A 15,354-nucleotide genomic window follows, 5' to 3' on the forward strand; every position below is an offset into this window, starting at 1 on the left:
AACAGAAACCGTCACTCATAACTGATGATTACTGATCAATTAAATCCCTCTTAGACCTCACTATGGGAAATGAGATCAAGACTATCACGCCAGGAATAGCACGTCATATGTCACCGTCACGGTCAGGCAGTCTGGGTCGGACAGTTGTGTATCCATGTTCACGGATCTCCGAAGCTATGTGGATGGACTTAGTCAATGTTTGTACACCTGTTCACAAAGTTTTGTAACGTCTATCTATATGTGGTTTATTGCGATTTCTTCAACACGCTCAGACGTATGTCTCCTTAAACTAAAAAGTATAACTAGAAACGTCCAGAGTGTGAAGGACACAAACAGATGAAAGGACTACAAACATCACCGTAACAACTTGACTTAAACAGTAACAAAGTGTCCGGTTTCATTCCAGCAATTCGGCTCCCAGTTTAAAAATAGTGGGGCAGCTTTGACCTCTACCCTGTGGAGCATGCCCAAGTGGCACATGTCCAATAAGGCCCCTGCAGGATCTGAGTCAGTATAGAGCATATACTGTGCATGCATTGCATCTAACCGTTTAGTCCTATAGCTCCTACTCTGCTCATTTATAATGATGAACGATGAGAGAAAGGAAAACAGCAATAAATGATCAAAATACTCTCAAAAACAGCCACCAAAACACACATTTATAAGTGACATTCAGCTTATTTTTATTCATGACCATTCACTGAAGAACCTTGGCAGATTGATTTACTTAAAAAAGAAAGAGTAATACACCAGACTGAAAAGATGGAGGGAAGAGCAGTGAAACACAAAAGGAAGGATATGAGAGTAAACACACTTTTTCCATAATCACAAGAGCGACGAAAATGCTCATAAAGCTGCCAGTACGACGTCACGTTGCGGTGGATTTAGCACGCTCGTTCACAGTTGACCTTATGGCATTTACTCCTGGCCTTGAAGATATTGCAGAGTACATGTTGACTTGACTGACCAAAATGTCAAAGTAAGGCACAGTTGAGACACAAGGAAGAAACTAAAAGGGTAGATTAAAGAATCCGATGTCTGGGCCGTGCAGCGACCGACTATTTGGAATGAGCTGAAGATTTCGACCACAAACGCCACATCCCTACACGTCTGCAGAACCAGACAGCTACAATGTTGTTAGGGTGTTAAATGGTACACTCTTTAGCTGATATAAGATACTGAATCAAATCAAGAGGTGATGCATCAATCTAGTGTATAACGAGAGCACGGAAAGAAAATGGAGAGTGTTGATCAGATGGGACCCGACGGTACCACAAAGAGGCGTCTCTGGATTGTTATGATACTACGCTTTATACAACCATACCAACCATACCAACAAACTTCTTAGGCATGCTGAAAACGTGCAAGAAATTAAGCGATTCACATAATTGTCATGAAAAACTGGCAGTAAGCTGGCCAACCTACCACATTTACTTGAAACATGATATACAGTATGATACAAAAAGCCTGGTGAGAAATGTTAAGCAAGACAAATACTAGTGGTTTTTAAGGCAACGACATGTTCCTGACTAGTTTAGTAAGTCAGTTCAAAGTTAAATTTGTATGTTCAATCTGCTGAATCGGGTAGGTAGAGAGGCAGAACAAACTAGGAGTTTGAATTGAGTGCTGCAGGGATGACGTATTTTTGTAGGCCAACCAGGAAGTTAGCATCGCCCTGGTTCCCGCCACAAAAAGCCAATGGGATTTTTACACTGGATTTTGGATTATCGCAGAAATAAAGCTCTGTGGCAAACAAACGTTTATGATACTTACACGTTTTGTTCAGCAAGATAATCTCCACAAATGAACATCACTTTGTAGATGAACTACACCGCGGTCACATGAGCGTGAGTATAAACACAACAAGGCTGTAAAGACGGACGAGTCGGCGCGATGACGTTTAGCAGTCTCATTTAGCCACTTGTTAGCAACCGCCTTTTTTAAGACACATAAAGGCTTCAAAATTCACGAGTGGGATATTTACTGATGTATTTTATGTCGCAGAACAAAAGGTTAAAATCTCTTCAGCTTGTGTTAACCACAGACCTTATTTCAGACATCTAACTAAAAACCCATTGACTTCCAGACGAGGGAACCGGAAGTGCTAAAATGCTAACTCATTTCTGGGTTTTGGGACTCATTCCTTTAGCAATCTATCCGTAGAAGTCATCCCCTCATCGCATCAGACTCAAAGTACAACCACAGCTGATTGTATTAAAATGAGTTGCAGTCAGATGCCATATTTGACAAAACCAGATTCAACGAGTCTCAATCCCAACGTGACATTGCTGAGTTTAGGTGAACTGTGACGACAACAAGCTACAAGGCGTGCACAGAATGACATCTTTAACGTGGCTAGACAGATATTAGTTTTGACCTTCCTTCTTTGTTCCTTGACTTAGTAGTAATTTACATAAACTTAGTACTGTTATTTTGTGTGAAATACGAAGCACTGCAGTGTACATAGCTATGGTAAAAAGAAGCACTGATTCTTACCGTTTTACTCTGGTACAAAAACACCACACTGATTAGAAAACACAGGCCTTCTTGGTCTCCCAGAATAAACTGATAGTGTATTACAAATAATCACACACGTACACTACACTCATCAAAAAAATTTCATCTTTGATATAAAAAAAGTTAGGGAAAAGTTTTGGGATACGCCCAGTGACCTAGAAGATTGAGACAAAAACTCAAAAAGGAGTCAACAACACGACGAATTCTATTTGGTAACAAAAGTGAACTTACTATGCAGTATCATACAAAAAAAATGTCAAAAATGTACCTCGGTCAAAAGCTTATAAAATATAATATGAATAAAATAATATAATAATATTCCTTGGTCCGTAAAAACTATGTTACTCTTACAACATTTTTTTTCCCTTGCACACAACAGATGAAGCTTTTCAGTAAAAACATGATCTCAGTAGAAAGAGAGCAGAGTGAAAATAGCTTCCAAGCCCACGGGCGTATAAAAAAAAAACAAGATGGTTCTTGTACAAATCAGGTTGTTGTGAGAGTTAGGTGGCAGATTAGTCTTCTTTTAGGTGAAGATCTTGAACATCAAGGTCCTTTGAGTGGAGCATTTGACAATGTCCACAACAAACCAGGAGAGGGAGCTGTAGAGTATTCTCTTTCAGCTTGTCTTTAGCATTCCTGATGATCACAGTTGCTCTCTGATGAAGAGTTTCCGAGTCTTGAGTGCAATTCTTCACAGGTCCATAAGCCTCTTTGGCTCACAAGTGCATGCACACGTTTTTTCTCACTCAGTCATTCAAAGCTGACAAACAGAACAAGTGTTACTATGACAGCACCGACATGGTCGACGCCCCTGACGACATGCCTGAGTCACTACTGTTGTAAGCCCCGTGGCCGTCCGCGAGCCCGCCCAACGATGACGATGGCGAGGATGAAGACGCCGGTGATGACGAAGAGGTGCTATGTGTCCGCAGAATGGCCCCGGCGGCACCGCAGTGGGGTCGCGGCCCCGGTTCAGGGGTGTAGGTGAAGGTGAGGGCGGTGGCGTAGATGACTCCGTCGTTGCGGACCAGCGTGACGGGGACCTGGACCGGCTGTCTCACCCAGCGCCAGCCCTCCCGGAAGGCGGAGATGTCCGGCACCACACACAGGACGCTCTCGCCACATCTAAGGGGGGACAGACGGATGAGACAAGGGGACTTTCTCGGTTTGCAGTCACACTAACAGCTGAATGGAGCACCCTTCTTGAAGGTGTAGGGTATAAATACAGCGGCAAGCTTTGGGACCAACTTCCCTCTCTCCGACACTAACAAAAACCGTAATGTCACGTAACCATGCTTTTGTATCCAGTGGCAACTGTTATACACAGCACTAATAATAAGCTATGAGTAACAGTGTGGCAGATTCATAAAGCCTATGCAGAACAATCTGAATCAGAAACTGGTTTATTGCCAAGTAGGTTTCCACATACAAGGAATTTGCCTTGGTGTTTTGGTGCATAAACAAGAAACATAAATATAGTAAAAATATTTTTCTTTTTAAATAAGTCTAATTTTAAAAAGAAATATGTACCATGGGCTTCATGCAGAAAGCTCTAGAAGAACACATTTTCTCTTATTTTTGCTCGTATCCTCGATTTGCTCTTATTTTATTAGTACCCATTGATTTCTGGGATTCACCAATGTTTTCTTATTTTTGCTCTTCTATTGGAAAGAGAACATTTTACGAGTGAGAGAGCACTTTTACCAAGATAAGAAAAAAACAAACCATAAAGATAGAAAGATATATTCTAGGGGATGTGCAAAGGTTCACAGTATTAAGAATAAAAAGAATATGCAATATACAGAGAAGCTAAAAATGAAACTTAATCCCATGTTTCTTTGGTTGCCTTTTTGTTTTGTAAACATCTTCTAGTTTTTAACTCTTTAATGTTTGAGCTGCTTGATTTTTGCAACAGTCCCTGTTAATATACAACTACTTACAATCAAATGAACACGTCTATCGTTTTCTAGACTACACATTTGATCCCATGTACAATGTGACCTTTAAGTTGTTAACGTCTGTATGATAATATTAAATGTCTATCTTAGTTTGAGCAGTTTACGCTTGTACTGGTAATTGTACGGAACTACACAAAAGGCCCTGATCCGACAGAGAGCGTTTTATGGTGTAGAAGGTGGTTTGAGAAAGGCCCACGGTTTGAGCATTTGAGCCATTACACACTAATGTTCACACACAGATATAAGCACTCACCTGTACATGGTGTCAGCCTCCACATCTCCAAACCACACTCGAAGCTTAGGGGTGAAGTTCTGTCCCGTCAGCTCCAACATCGCCACATCTCCTCCGCCGTTTAACTTGACACAGACACACAAAAAAGTTTTTATGTCTTTGAAAAGGTCCCTAGAAGCTGAGTAAAATCTAAAAGAGGAAGTAGTTGGTAACCAGATATGGCACTCATGTTTGCTGAAAAAACGCTGCACAACAAGCATATTTTCAACAGAAAAAGTTGCATGCATACCTGCAGACTTTCCACCACGGGGACAGGTGTGACCGGTGTGGGGACGGGGCCCATACCCTCATAGAAGGTGTACTCTGCCTTGTCAGTGCTAATGATAGTCCAGGAAGCCCCGTCGTTTACTATCTCCTTGTTAGTCTCTTTGGAGCACTGTGTGGCCTGGAGAAAAATGACAACAACAACATAGAAATACATTTCACTTCCCACTTTTATATCTAACAAGATGAAAAACACACTTGAGCAGGAGCTTGCCAGTGACAGGGACAAAGACTCTCTTCTCCTGACATGGAACACTCATAAAACAAATAGGTAGACCTCTCGTGTGGGTACTAATTTCACAACACATACCTGCTGTAGTTAAGTTAAAAGGTTAAGACAGATAAATACTATAATCATATACACTTAAGAATTATAAAAAAGATACATTATGGTACATATACTGTTTAAGTCCTGGCAAATATTGCACATATTGTACTGTCCATAGACACAAGAATAAAAAAACAGAATTGAAGTCTCTCAAAAAAACTACTCAAACCTGTGTGTGTGTGTGTGTGTGTGTGTGTGAGTGTGTGTGCGTGTGTGTGTGTGTGTTTGTGTGAGATAGCGCACCTGGAACTGGATGATCCTCTCCTGTGACAGACAGAGATACATTCTGTCTGTGTCTTTCAGGTAGAAGGCACACTTGTGAAGCTGGGACACTGGGTCGTCTGCATCCATCGATGCAGCCTGCTTGTCCACTTTGCGAATGACCTGAGGAATTGAGGCAACACACACCCATCATCATAAATAAACAGAAACAAATCATGTATATGTGTGCAAATTAACACAAACACATCTGTGCAGTTACAAAACATCCCAACGTGTTCATTAAGTAGGATAGCAGTGATACGACTGCTCTCTTTCTCACAAACAATAAACAACTGACATGAGTAAATTGACAGACAGCTGCATACCAGTCTGGGCAGGGCCATGCCAGTAACAGAACAGACCAGTTTGACCGTCTGGCCATAGTGAATATAGCCATCTCTCACAGCAAACTCCTCTCCTTCAGACTCCTCATCGTCCACTAAACAAAATGAAACAGAACACAAAAATACAGTCAATGTCTATAACTTCCTCTCTACCTTTAAAAGGAGCAGTGTGTAGGATCTGGTGGTATGTCGAGGTGAGGTTGCAGATTGCAACCAACTGAAGCCTCTCCCGTGTGCTAAGTGTGTAGGAGAGCTATGGTGGCCAATGCGAAAATGCGAATGGCCCTCTCTAGAGCCAGTTGTTGTAAGAGTAGCGGAGGTCATTTGGAGCAGGGTCAGTGCGTAGAGTGTGTGTGTACGTGGGAAGTGAGTGGTGAAGCAAGAGAGACAGAGTGGCGGGGACGGGAGTGAGTAACGTTATTTACTCCGGCATCCAAGCAGGAAAAGTTAACAGTATTTGGTTTGTCTGTTCTGGGCTACTGTAGAAACATGGCAGTGCAACATGGCGGACTCTGAAGAGAGGACCCGCTCCCTATGTAGATATAAACGACTCATTCGAAGGTAACGAAAACACAACGATTCTTATTTTCAGGTGATTATACACAAAAGAAAACATACTTATTAATATTACATTCCATTTCTGCCATTAGATCCTCCTAATTGTTACACACTGTTCCTTTAAATAGGAGCTCCCGATCAGTGCAAACAGTCAAGAGACACATGAAGAAAGATAACAAACATCAATAAAAATGGAAACCATGGAAATGACCACAGAGGATAAGATAAAATGGAAAAAAAAGGAAATGCAGATAGAGACTTACAGAGGTGGATGAAGAAGGCTCCCCACTGTTGGGAGCTGGCAAGAAAGTTTCCCCCCTCCACATGAAGATATCTGGTACTGACTGTCTGGGAGCGCAGACGGTTAAACAACGCCACCTTAGTCCCTGAAGCTATACACACTGAGGGAGAAAGAAAAAGGATGAAGGAGTGTCAGTGTGTGGTGAAACCATACAGCTGTCTTTCCATGAGCTAATGTGTATGTGTGTGTGTGTGTGTGTGTGTGTGTGTGTGTGTGTGTGTGTGTGTGTGTGTGTGTGTGTGTGTGTTGACGCATCCTGCAACTCACAATCCGCATTTTTCAAGGACTGTTTCTTCTTGGAGGGCTTGGATATGACCTTGATCCTCTTGCTGAGGAAGAGTCCTATGTTGGCGCTGTTCCCGTACAACATCTTCACAGACAGCATGAAGTGCTTCCTTTTATCTGAGTCACTGATATACAGCGTCTTAGCAGTGCAGAAGTGCTAACACAGGGAAAAAAAGATTCAGATTAAGGTTTTTTTTTTAGTGAGTGTTTGTTTGTCCCCCTTTCACTTCCCTCTTCTCTCCTTCTGAGAGTTCATTTAGTGGCATTGGTGGTGAAATAATAAAACACAAGGACATTCAAGGATATCAGCCACAGTGTGAACATAGTTGTGGCATAGTTACAGTGAGTAAGGATATATAAATATGGTCAAACTGCAAAGCAAAGCAGCTGTACATTTCATGCTGTGGAACAGCTTAACATCTATTTTATGAATGTCAGTACACATTAGGATTGTGGAACAAAATTAAGTACTTTTTTACACTCAAACCAATCATTGAATTAAGCTGGAAACCAAGGATCTAATATTATACTGTGAAAATAAAAAACAGAAAATTCAACAGACTGTCAATTTATTAATTTTATTGGGGAAATTTCACATCCATAAAGCTACAGTTTTTTCTTCTCTCTTTTTTTATTTTACCATTATTATGTTTTTGGAGTATCCTATAATTACCATACATCCTGATACATTGGTGAATGTATCAGCCTAGTTAGAATGGAGTCATGCCTGTTTTAGTACCTGTACAGTATATCAGTATGAAGCCCAATGTTCTATGTTTTGTCATATTATCACACATTGTCATTAATGAGCTTTACAATAAAGAACTGTGGAAAAAAACATGTAATGCAGTGGTTACGTTGCACGATTTATCAGTGGTGATGCAGAGCGACAACAAGTACCTTGTTTATTGCTAGAATGAGAGAAGTATGGTAAGAGTATGTGAGCAGTGAAGATTACCAACAGTGGTCACGTGGAAATCTAATTAAATCCCCTGCGGTACTGTGGCATCATTATAAATGGCTACCCACCTTGCCCTCCAGATTGAGTTGCTGCATCTCCTGCTCACTGTTGCCTATCCCAATGAATGCACATGGCTGGGACTCCTGCTCTGTACAACCCTCCTTCTCCATACTCTCCAACTTCTTCTTCCAGCCACTGCCCATCAGATACACACACGGTGGAGGGCAGAAAAACCTAATCCATACAAGCACAGGGTAAAAAACTCAATGGAGTATTAGGGCCACATTGAGGGAAAAAAATAAATAAATCAGAGACTTAGAGAATAAAGTCATAATATTATAAAGTAGTAATTTTACGTGTTATTTTAGAGGGGAAATAGAGCAGCGTGCCGTCTGTGTGAAAATGAGGAACGTGGAGCATCTTGTGAAGTTATACTTAAGTTTAGGTTTCACAAATAACGAAACACTTAATCTTTTGGCACATCAGCACCACATTATCATAAGTATCAGGACCTTGAAAAGATTGTGCAAGAAACCGCATTTATTCCGAAGAAAGAACCACACAGACCTAGGGGAAGTCACCTCTTTTGTGGAGGAGGAAATTACTTTTTTTCTCGCAAAGTTACGACGTTATTCTCGTAATATTAAGACTTTGTTTTCTTGAAACAGTATGACTTTATTCTCATTAAATTACAACTTTTTTTCTCATAATATTATGACTTTATTCTCTAAATCTCAGATTTTTGTTTTCCCTCAATGTGGCCCTAATACTTCGTCGTAAAAAACACACAGTACAGTTGTGAACAGTAGAGACAAACTCAAAGCATGCAGCTTCCCACACAAACCTTTTCTCATTGCCATATGACTTTTGTGCAACTTTTGCATGTAGTATGAGCACCGTTTGATCATCTTTGTCCTTCAAGTAATTCCTCATAGCCTCCCTGAAATGAGGGGGAAAACATGTTAACACTGACAGAACAGATTGTACAACATCTACTACTTTAATCAAGTTGTTTTCACTTAGATTTCTGCACTGATTTAAAATGTGTTTGCACTATGAATGAGGGTGCCTGCGTTTCTCTCTTACCTTGTCAAACGCTGAGGTCGCTCGCCAAACTTCCTGCAAAACAAAAACATCAGGTTGCAAAGGTGTTTGTTTACACGTGGTTTTTGTGCTGGGGGGATGTAGCAGAGATAAAAACAACAACAAGCTTGACTCAAAGTGATAAAAGTACACAGTGACATGTGTAATGCAGGGGCGCTTATACTATCATACTGTGTTAAGAAGTCAGTATGATGAGTGTATACATATGGTAAAGGTTTTGCCAGGTCTTTCTGTTTCAATGCTGTTTTTTAGACTTTAAAAGGCACAGTATGCAATAATGTAACAGTGAAGATGGAAAGTTTAACACAACTTAACATCTATTTTATGAATGTCAGTACACATTAGGATTCTGGAACAAAATGAAGGACCTTTTTACACTCAAACCAATCATTCAATTAAGCTGGAAGACAAGAATGTAAGGTTTTGCCGCTGTTTCTGTGCTGTTTTTAGACTTTAAAATGCACAATATGCAACAGTGTAGATGGAAAGTTTAACAGTACAATGGTACAGTAGCACTATGAACTTCTCTTTTTGATGAGAGGAAACTAATAAAGGATGATGCCCAACTAAGCGAGCAATACTCTGCTATGACTACTGAGCCCAGCTGCCATGACGTTAATAAGATAAGATAAGATGAACCTTTATTAATCCCCAGAGGGAAATTCAGGTGTCAAAGCAGCAACATCAGCAAACAGAGTGAAACACAGGAGAGGTAAAGGTATACACAAATTATAAAAACAATAAATAGAGATATAAAAGATACAGAGTGAATGGGTGAACATAGTGTGTGCAGTCCGTCAATAAATAAATAAATGTAGTATGTGCAATAAATGAATAAATGTACATATGTGCAGTAAAGTAAGTGTATATAGGATGTATAGTGTAAAGTGTATATAGGATGTATAGTGTAAAGTAAATGTATATAGGATGTATATTGTAAAGTAAGTGTATATAGGATGTATAGTGTAAAGTAAGTGTATATAAGATGTATAGTGTAAAGGAAGTGTATATAGGATGTATATTGTAAAGTAAGTGTATATAGGATGTATAATGTAAAGTAAGTGGTATATAGGATGTATAGTGTAAAGTGTATATAGGATGTATAGTGTAAAGTAAGTGTATATAGGATGTATAGTGTAAAGTAAGTGGTATATAGGATGTATAGTGTAAAATAAGTGTATATAGGATGTATAGTGTAAAGTAAGTGTATATAAGATGTATAGTGTAAAGTGAGTGTATATAGGATGTATAGTGTAAAGTAAGTGGTATATAGGATGTATAGTGTAAAGTAAGTGTATATAGGATGTATAGTGTAAAGTGAGTGTATATAGGATGTATAGTGTAAAGTAAGTGTATATAGGATGTATAGTGTAAAGTAAGTGTATATAGGATTTATAGTGTAAAGTAAGTGTATATAGGATGTATAGTGTAAAGTAAGTGGTATATAGGATGTATAGTGTAAAGTAAGTGTATATAGGATGTAGTGTAAAGTAAGTGTATATAGGATGTATAGTGTAAAGTAAGTGTATATAGGATGTATAGTGTAAAGTAAGTGTATATAGGATGTATAGTGTAAAGTAAGTGGTATATAGGATGTATAGTGTAAAGTAAGTGGTATATAGGATGTATAGTGTAAAGTAAGTGTATATAGGATGTATAGTGTAAAGTAAGTGGTATATAGGATGTATAGTGTAAAGTAAGTGGTATATAGAATGTATAGTGTAAAGTGAGTGGTATATAGGATGTATAGTGTAAAGTGAGTGGTATATAGGATGTATAGTGTAAAGTGAGTGGTATATAGAATGTATAGTGTAAAGTAAGTGTATATAAGATGTATAGTGTAAAGTAAGTGGTATATAGAATTTATAGAGTAAAGTAAGTGTATATAGGATGTATAGTGTAAAGTAAGTGTATATAGGATGTATAGTGTAAAGTAAGTGTATATAGGATTTATAGTGTAAAGTAAGTGTATATAGGATGTATAGTGTAAAGTAAGTGTATATAGGATGTATAGTGTAAAGTAAGTGTATATAGGATGTATAGTGTAAAGTGTATATAGGATGTATAGTGTAAAGTAAGTGTATATAGGATTTATAGTGTAAAGTAAGTGTATATAGGATGTATAGTGTAAAGTAAGTGTATATAGGATGTATAGTGTAAAGTAAGTGAATATAGTGTGTATAGTGTAAAGTAAGTGGTATATAGGATGTATAGTGTAAAGTGAGTGGTATATAGAATGTAGTGTAAAGTAAGTGTATATAGGATGTATAGTGTAAAGTAAGTGTATATAGGATTTATAGTGTAAAGTAAGTGTATATAGGATGTATAGTGTAAAGTAAGTGTATATAGGATGTTTAGTGTAAAGTAAGTGTATATAGGATGTATAGTGTAAAGTAAGTGGTATATAGGATGTATAGTGTAAAGTAAGTGGTATATAGAATGTATAGTGTAAAGTAAGTGAATATAGTGTGTATAGTGTAAAGTAAGTGGTATATAGGATGTATAGTGTAAAGTGAGTGGTATATAGAATGTATAGTGTAAAGTAAGTGTATATAGGATGTATAGTGTAAAGTAAGTGTATATAGGATTTATAGTGTAAAGTAAGTGTATATAGGATGTATAGTGTAAAGTAAGTGTATATAGGATGTATAGTGTAAAGTAAGTGTATATAGGATGTATAGTGTAAAGTGTATATAGGATGTATAGTGTAAAGTAAGTGTATATAGGATTTATAGTGTAAAGTAAGTGTATATAGGATGTATAGTGTAAAGTAAGTGTATATAGGATGTATAGTGTAAAGTGTATATAGGATGTATAGTGTAAAGTAAGTGAATATAGTGTGTATAGTGTAAAGTAAGTGGTATATAGGATGTATAGTGTAAAGTGAGTGGTATATAGAATGTATAGTGTAAAGTAAGTGTATATAGGATGTATAGTGTAAAGTAAGTGTATATAGGATTTATAGTGTAAAGTGTATATAGGATTTATAGTGTAAAGTAAGTGTATATAGGATGTATAGTGTAAAGTAAGTGTATATAGGATGTTTAGTGTAAAGTAAGTGTATATAGGATGTTTAGTGTAAAGTAAGTGTATATAGGATGTATAGTGTAAAGTAAGTGGTATATAGGATGTATAGTGTAAAGTGAGTGGTATATAGAATGTATAGTGTAAAGTAAGTGTATATAGGATGTATAGTGTAAAGTAAGTGTATATAGGATTTATAGTGTAAAGTAAGTGTATATAGGATTTATAGTGTAAAGTAAGTGTATATAGGATGTATAGTGTAAAGTAAGTGTATATAGGATGTATAGTGTAAAGTAAGTGTATATAGGATGTATAGTGTAAAGTAAGTGTGAAGTGCGCCAGTAATGCACGTTAACCTGAAACGTTGCCTTAGTAGAGTAGTTTGTTAAAGATATTACAATTGTTGCTGTGCTCAACTTGTTGAACACACACATTAAATAGTCACAAACAAAAGTGTAGACCGACACAAAAAAGTGTCTGGAAGTCAATATAGGCACGACAAACCCAACAAAAAACAGGAGGCGATACTAGGAAGAATAGTTCAGCACAATGAGCCAACTAAAGTAGCTCTGTGTGTGTGTGTGTGATTTTGTTTGTCTGCTCTGTTGACCTGTTTTTATTCTGCCTATGTCTGTAAAGCACTTTGGTCAGCTCATGTTGTTTTAAATGTGCTATAGAAATAAATCTGACTTGACTGTGTTAAGAACTCAGATACAGGTGTATATAAAAGTTTGCCTCTGTTTCTATACTGTTTTTTAGACTTTAAAATGCACAGTATGAAACAGTGTAGATGGAAAGTTTAACATTACAATGGTACAGTAACACTATGAACTTCTCTTTTTTGATGAGAGGAAACTAATAAATGTGTGCTGAGGATGACGTTCAGCAAACAGAGTGAATCACAGGAGAGATAAAGGTTTACAAAAATAATAAAAACAATAAATAGAGATATAAAAGACACAGAGTGAATGGGTGAACATAGTGTGTGCAGTCAGTCAATCAATAAATAAATGTACAATAAATACATATAATATGTATATATGTGCAGTCTATAAAGTGGTATGCAATAATGTAACAGTGTAGATGGAAAGTTTAACAGCACAATAGTACAGTAACACTATGAACTTCTGTTAAACTAATAAAGGATGATGCCTAACTAAGCCTAGCAATACTCTGCTATGTCTCCTCAGCCCAACTGCCATGACGTTAATGCACAACGCTGCCGTAGTAGAGTAGTTTGTTAAAGATATTACATGTGTTGCTGTGCTCAACTTGTTGAACACACATTAAATAGACACAGAAGTCAAAAACAAAAGTGTACACTGACAAGGAAAGTGATCTTGAAGTGAATATAGGCACGACAAACAGCAGAGAAAGCAGCAGCAGGCGATACTAGGAAGAATAGTTCAGCTCAACTGACTAAAGTAGCTCTCTCTCTCTCTCTGTGTGTGTGTGTGTGTGTTTGGTGGTAAAGATAAGTTACACTCCTAAAACATCACTCAACAACACTACAAACTGACTACGGTTTACCACAACATCAAAACTTTTTTTTTTTTATATCATTATGCTGTGAATTTCAGCACTTACCCCGTAACAACGGGCGCCATCTTCCAAAATAATAAGCTCCCACCCCCCGAAAAAAAGAGTCCAACAATCGCGAGATCCCTCCCCCAGCAGCAGCCCCCTCTCTCTCTCTCTCTCTCTCTCTCTCTCTCTGAAGCCAACAGAAGAAGACTGGAAGGAGAAGAAGCAGGGAGAAAGAGAGAGAGAGAGAGAGAGAGAGAGAAGGGGGAGGTGTGACGGGGCAAAGGGGTGAGAAGAGAAGCGAGGAGGAGGGAGGGAGTCGACGGGCAAAAGAGCTGAGGGCAGACGCCAAAACAACAGGCGTGGGAAAGTTACAAAGTCGCGCGAGAACGCAAAAACTCTCACAATAGACATGAGTGAAGATCGAGCGGTTGTATCGCGAGATCAAGAGGCGCTCTCACAACTTGCTTTTTTTTCTCACCCACACTGTAACTCGATTCCCACGCCTTTATTGAGCAATACAAGCTATGGAGGACCACGAGAGTCACGTAAATAGTAAAAGAGCATTAACTTATTGTACAATAAAAAAATAGGCATTAATAAATGTGTTCACAAATTCATTTATTAATCTATGAAGCGCTCTCACAACTTGCTTTTCTTTTGCATCCACACTGTGTAACTTGATTCCCACGCCTTTATTGAGCAATACAAACTATGGAGGACCACAAGAGACACGTAAATAGTAGTAAAGTATTTAATTGATTAATAACTAATTGTACTAGTAATAAAAAAAATAGGCATTGATAAATGTGTTTACAAATTAATTTATTAATCTATGAAGCGCTCTCACAACTTGCTTTTCTTTTGCACTCACTGTGTAACTCGATTCCCACGCCTTTATTGAGCAATACAAACTATGGAGGACCACGAGAGTCAAAGTAAATAGTAATACAGCATTAACTAATTGTACAATAAAAAAATAGGCATTAATAAATGTGTTTACAATCTATGGAGGACCACAAGAGACACGTAAATAGTAGTAAAGTATTTAATTGATTAATAACTAATTGTACTAGCAATAAAAAAAATAGGCATTGATAAATGTGTTTACAAATTAATTTATTAATCTATGAAGTGCTCTCACAACTTGCTTTTTTTTTTTTTTTCACAAGGCACCCACACTGTAACTTGATTCCCACACCTTATTGAACAATACAAACTATGGAGGACCACGAGAGTCACGTAAATAGTAATTAGAGCATTTAATTGATTAATAACTAATTGTACTAGTATTAAAAAAAACAGGCATTAATAAATGTGTTTACAAATTGATTTATCAATCTATGAATAAATGGAGAAAATTACAAAGTATGTCATTATTTGACATTATAATGGGCAATAAAAAGAAGAATTATGAAAAGAATTTACTAGTGAAATATTAGTCAGCCTAAAAACTCTCACAATAGACATGAATGAAGATCGACCGATTGTATCGCAAGATTACCAAGCGCTCTCACAACTTTTTTTTCACAAGGCACCCACACTGTAACTCATTTCCCACGCCTCATTGAGCAATACAGCTATGGAGGACCACAAGAGTCACGTAAATAGTAATCAAGCATTTAATTGA

At 37.7% G+C, this 15,354-nt stretch overlaps 1 protein-coding gene across 1 annotated transcript; it reads right to left on the reverse strand.

Annotated features, from left to right (window-relative positions):
* Positions 1-658: 658 nt before the first annotated feature.
* rbpja (recombination signal binding protein for immunoglobulin kappa J region a) lies at positions 659-14,046 on the reverse strand. The gene is made up of 12 exons (XM_074630202.1): positions 13,788-14,046; positions 9,159-9,191; positions 8,917-9,012; positions 8,141-8,306; positions 7,094-7,268; positions 6,789-6,926; positions 5,950-6,062; positions 5,606-5,746; positions 5,000-5,155; positions 4,732-4,835; positions 1,011-3,645; positions 659-924 (listed from the first exon to the last, which is right to left on the reverse strand). The coding sequence occupies exons 1-11, from the start codon at positions 13,805-13,807 to the stop codon at positions 3,303-3,305; spliced, it is 1,485 nt and encodes a 494-aa protein (XP_074486303.1). The 5' UTR covers positions 13,808-14,046; the 3' UTR covers positions 659-924; positions 1,011-3,302.
* Between the last annotated feature and the right edge of the window lie 1,308 nt (positions 14,047-15,354).

This window comes from Sebastes fasciatus, chromosome 3 (assembly GCF_043250625.1).
Source record: "Sebastes fasciatus isolate fSebFas1 chromosome 3, fSebFas1.pri, whole genome shotgun sequence".
NCBI classification, from domain to species: Eukaryota; Metazoa; Chordata; class Actinopteri; order Perciformes; family Sebastidae; genus Sebastes; species Sebastes fasciatus.

Bases quoted from the DNA above. Each gene is read 5' to 3' on its own strand.
- rbpja (XM_074630202.1), bottom strand. From the start codon at position 13,807: ATGGCGCCCGTTGTTACGGG. The intron at 5,747-5,949 runs GTATGCAGCTGT...TCAATTCCTCAG, and splicing joins GCATGGCCCTGCCCAGACTG to GTCATTCGCAAAGTGGACAA. The intron at 5,156-5,605 runs GTGCGCTATCTC...ATTTTTCTCCAG, and splicing joins AGAGGATCATCCAGTTCCAG to GCCACACAGTGCTCCAAAGA.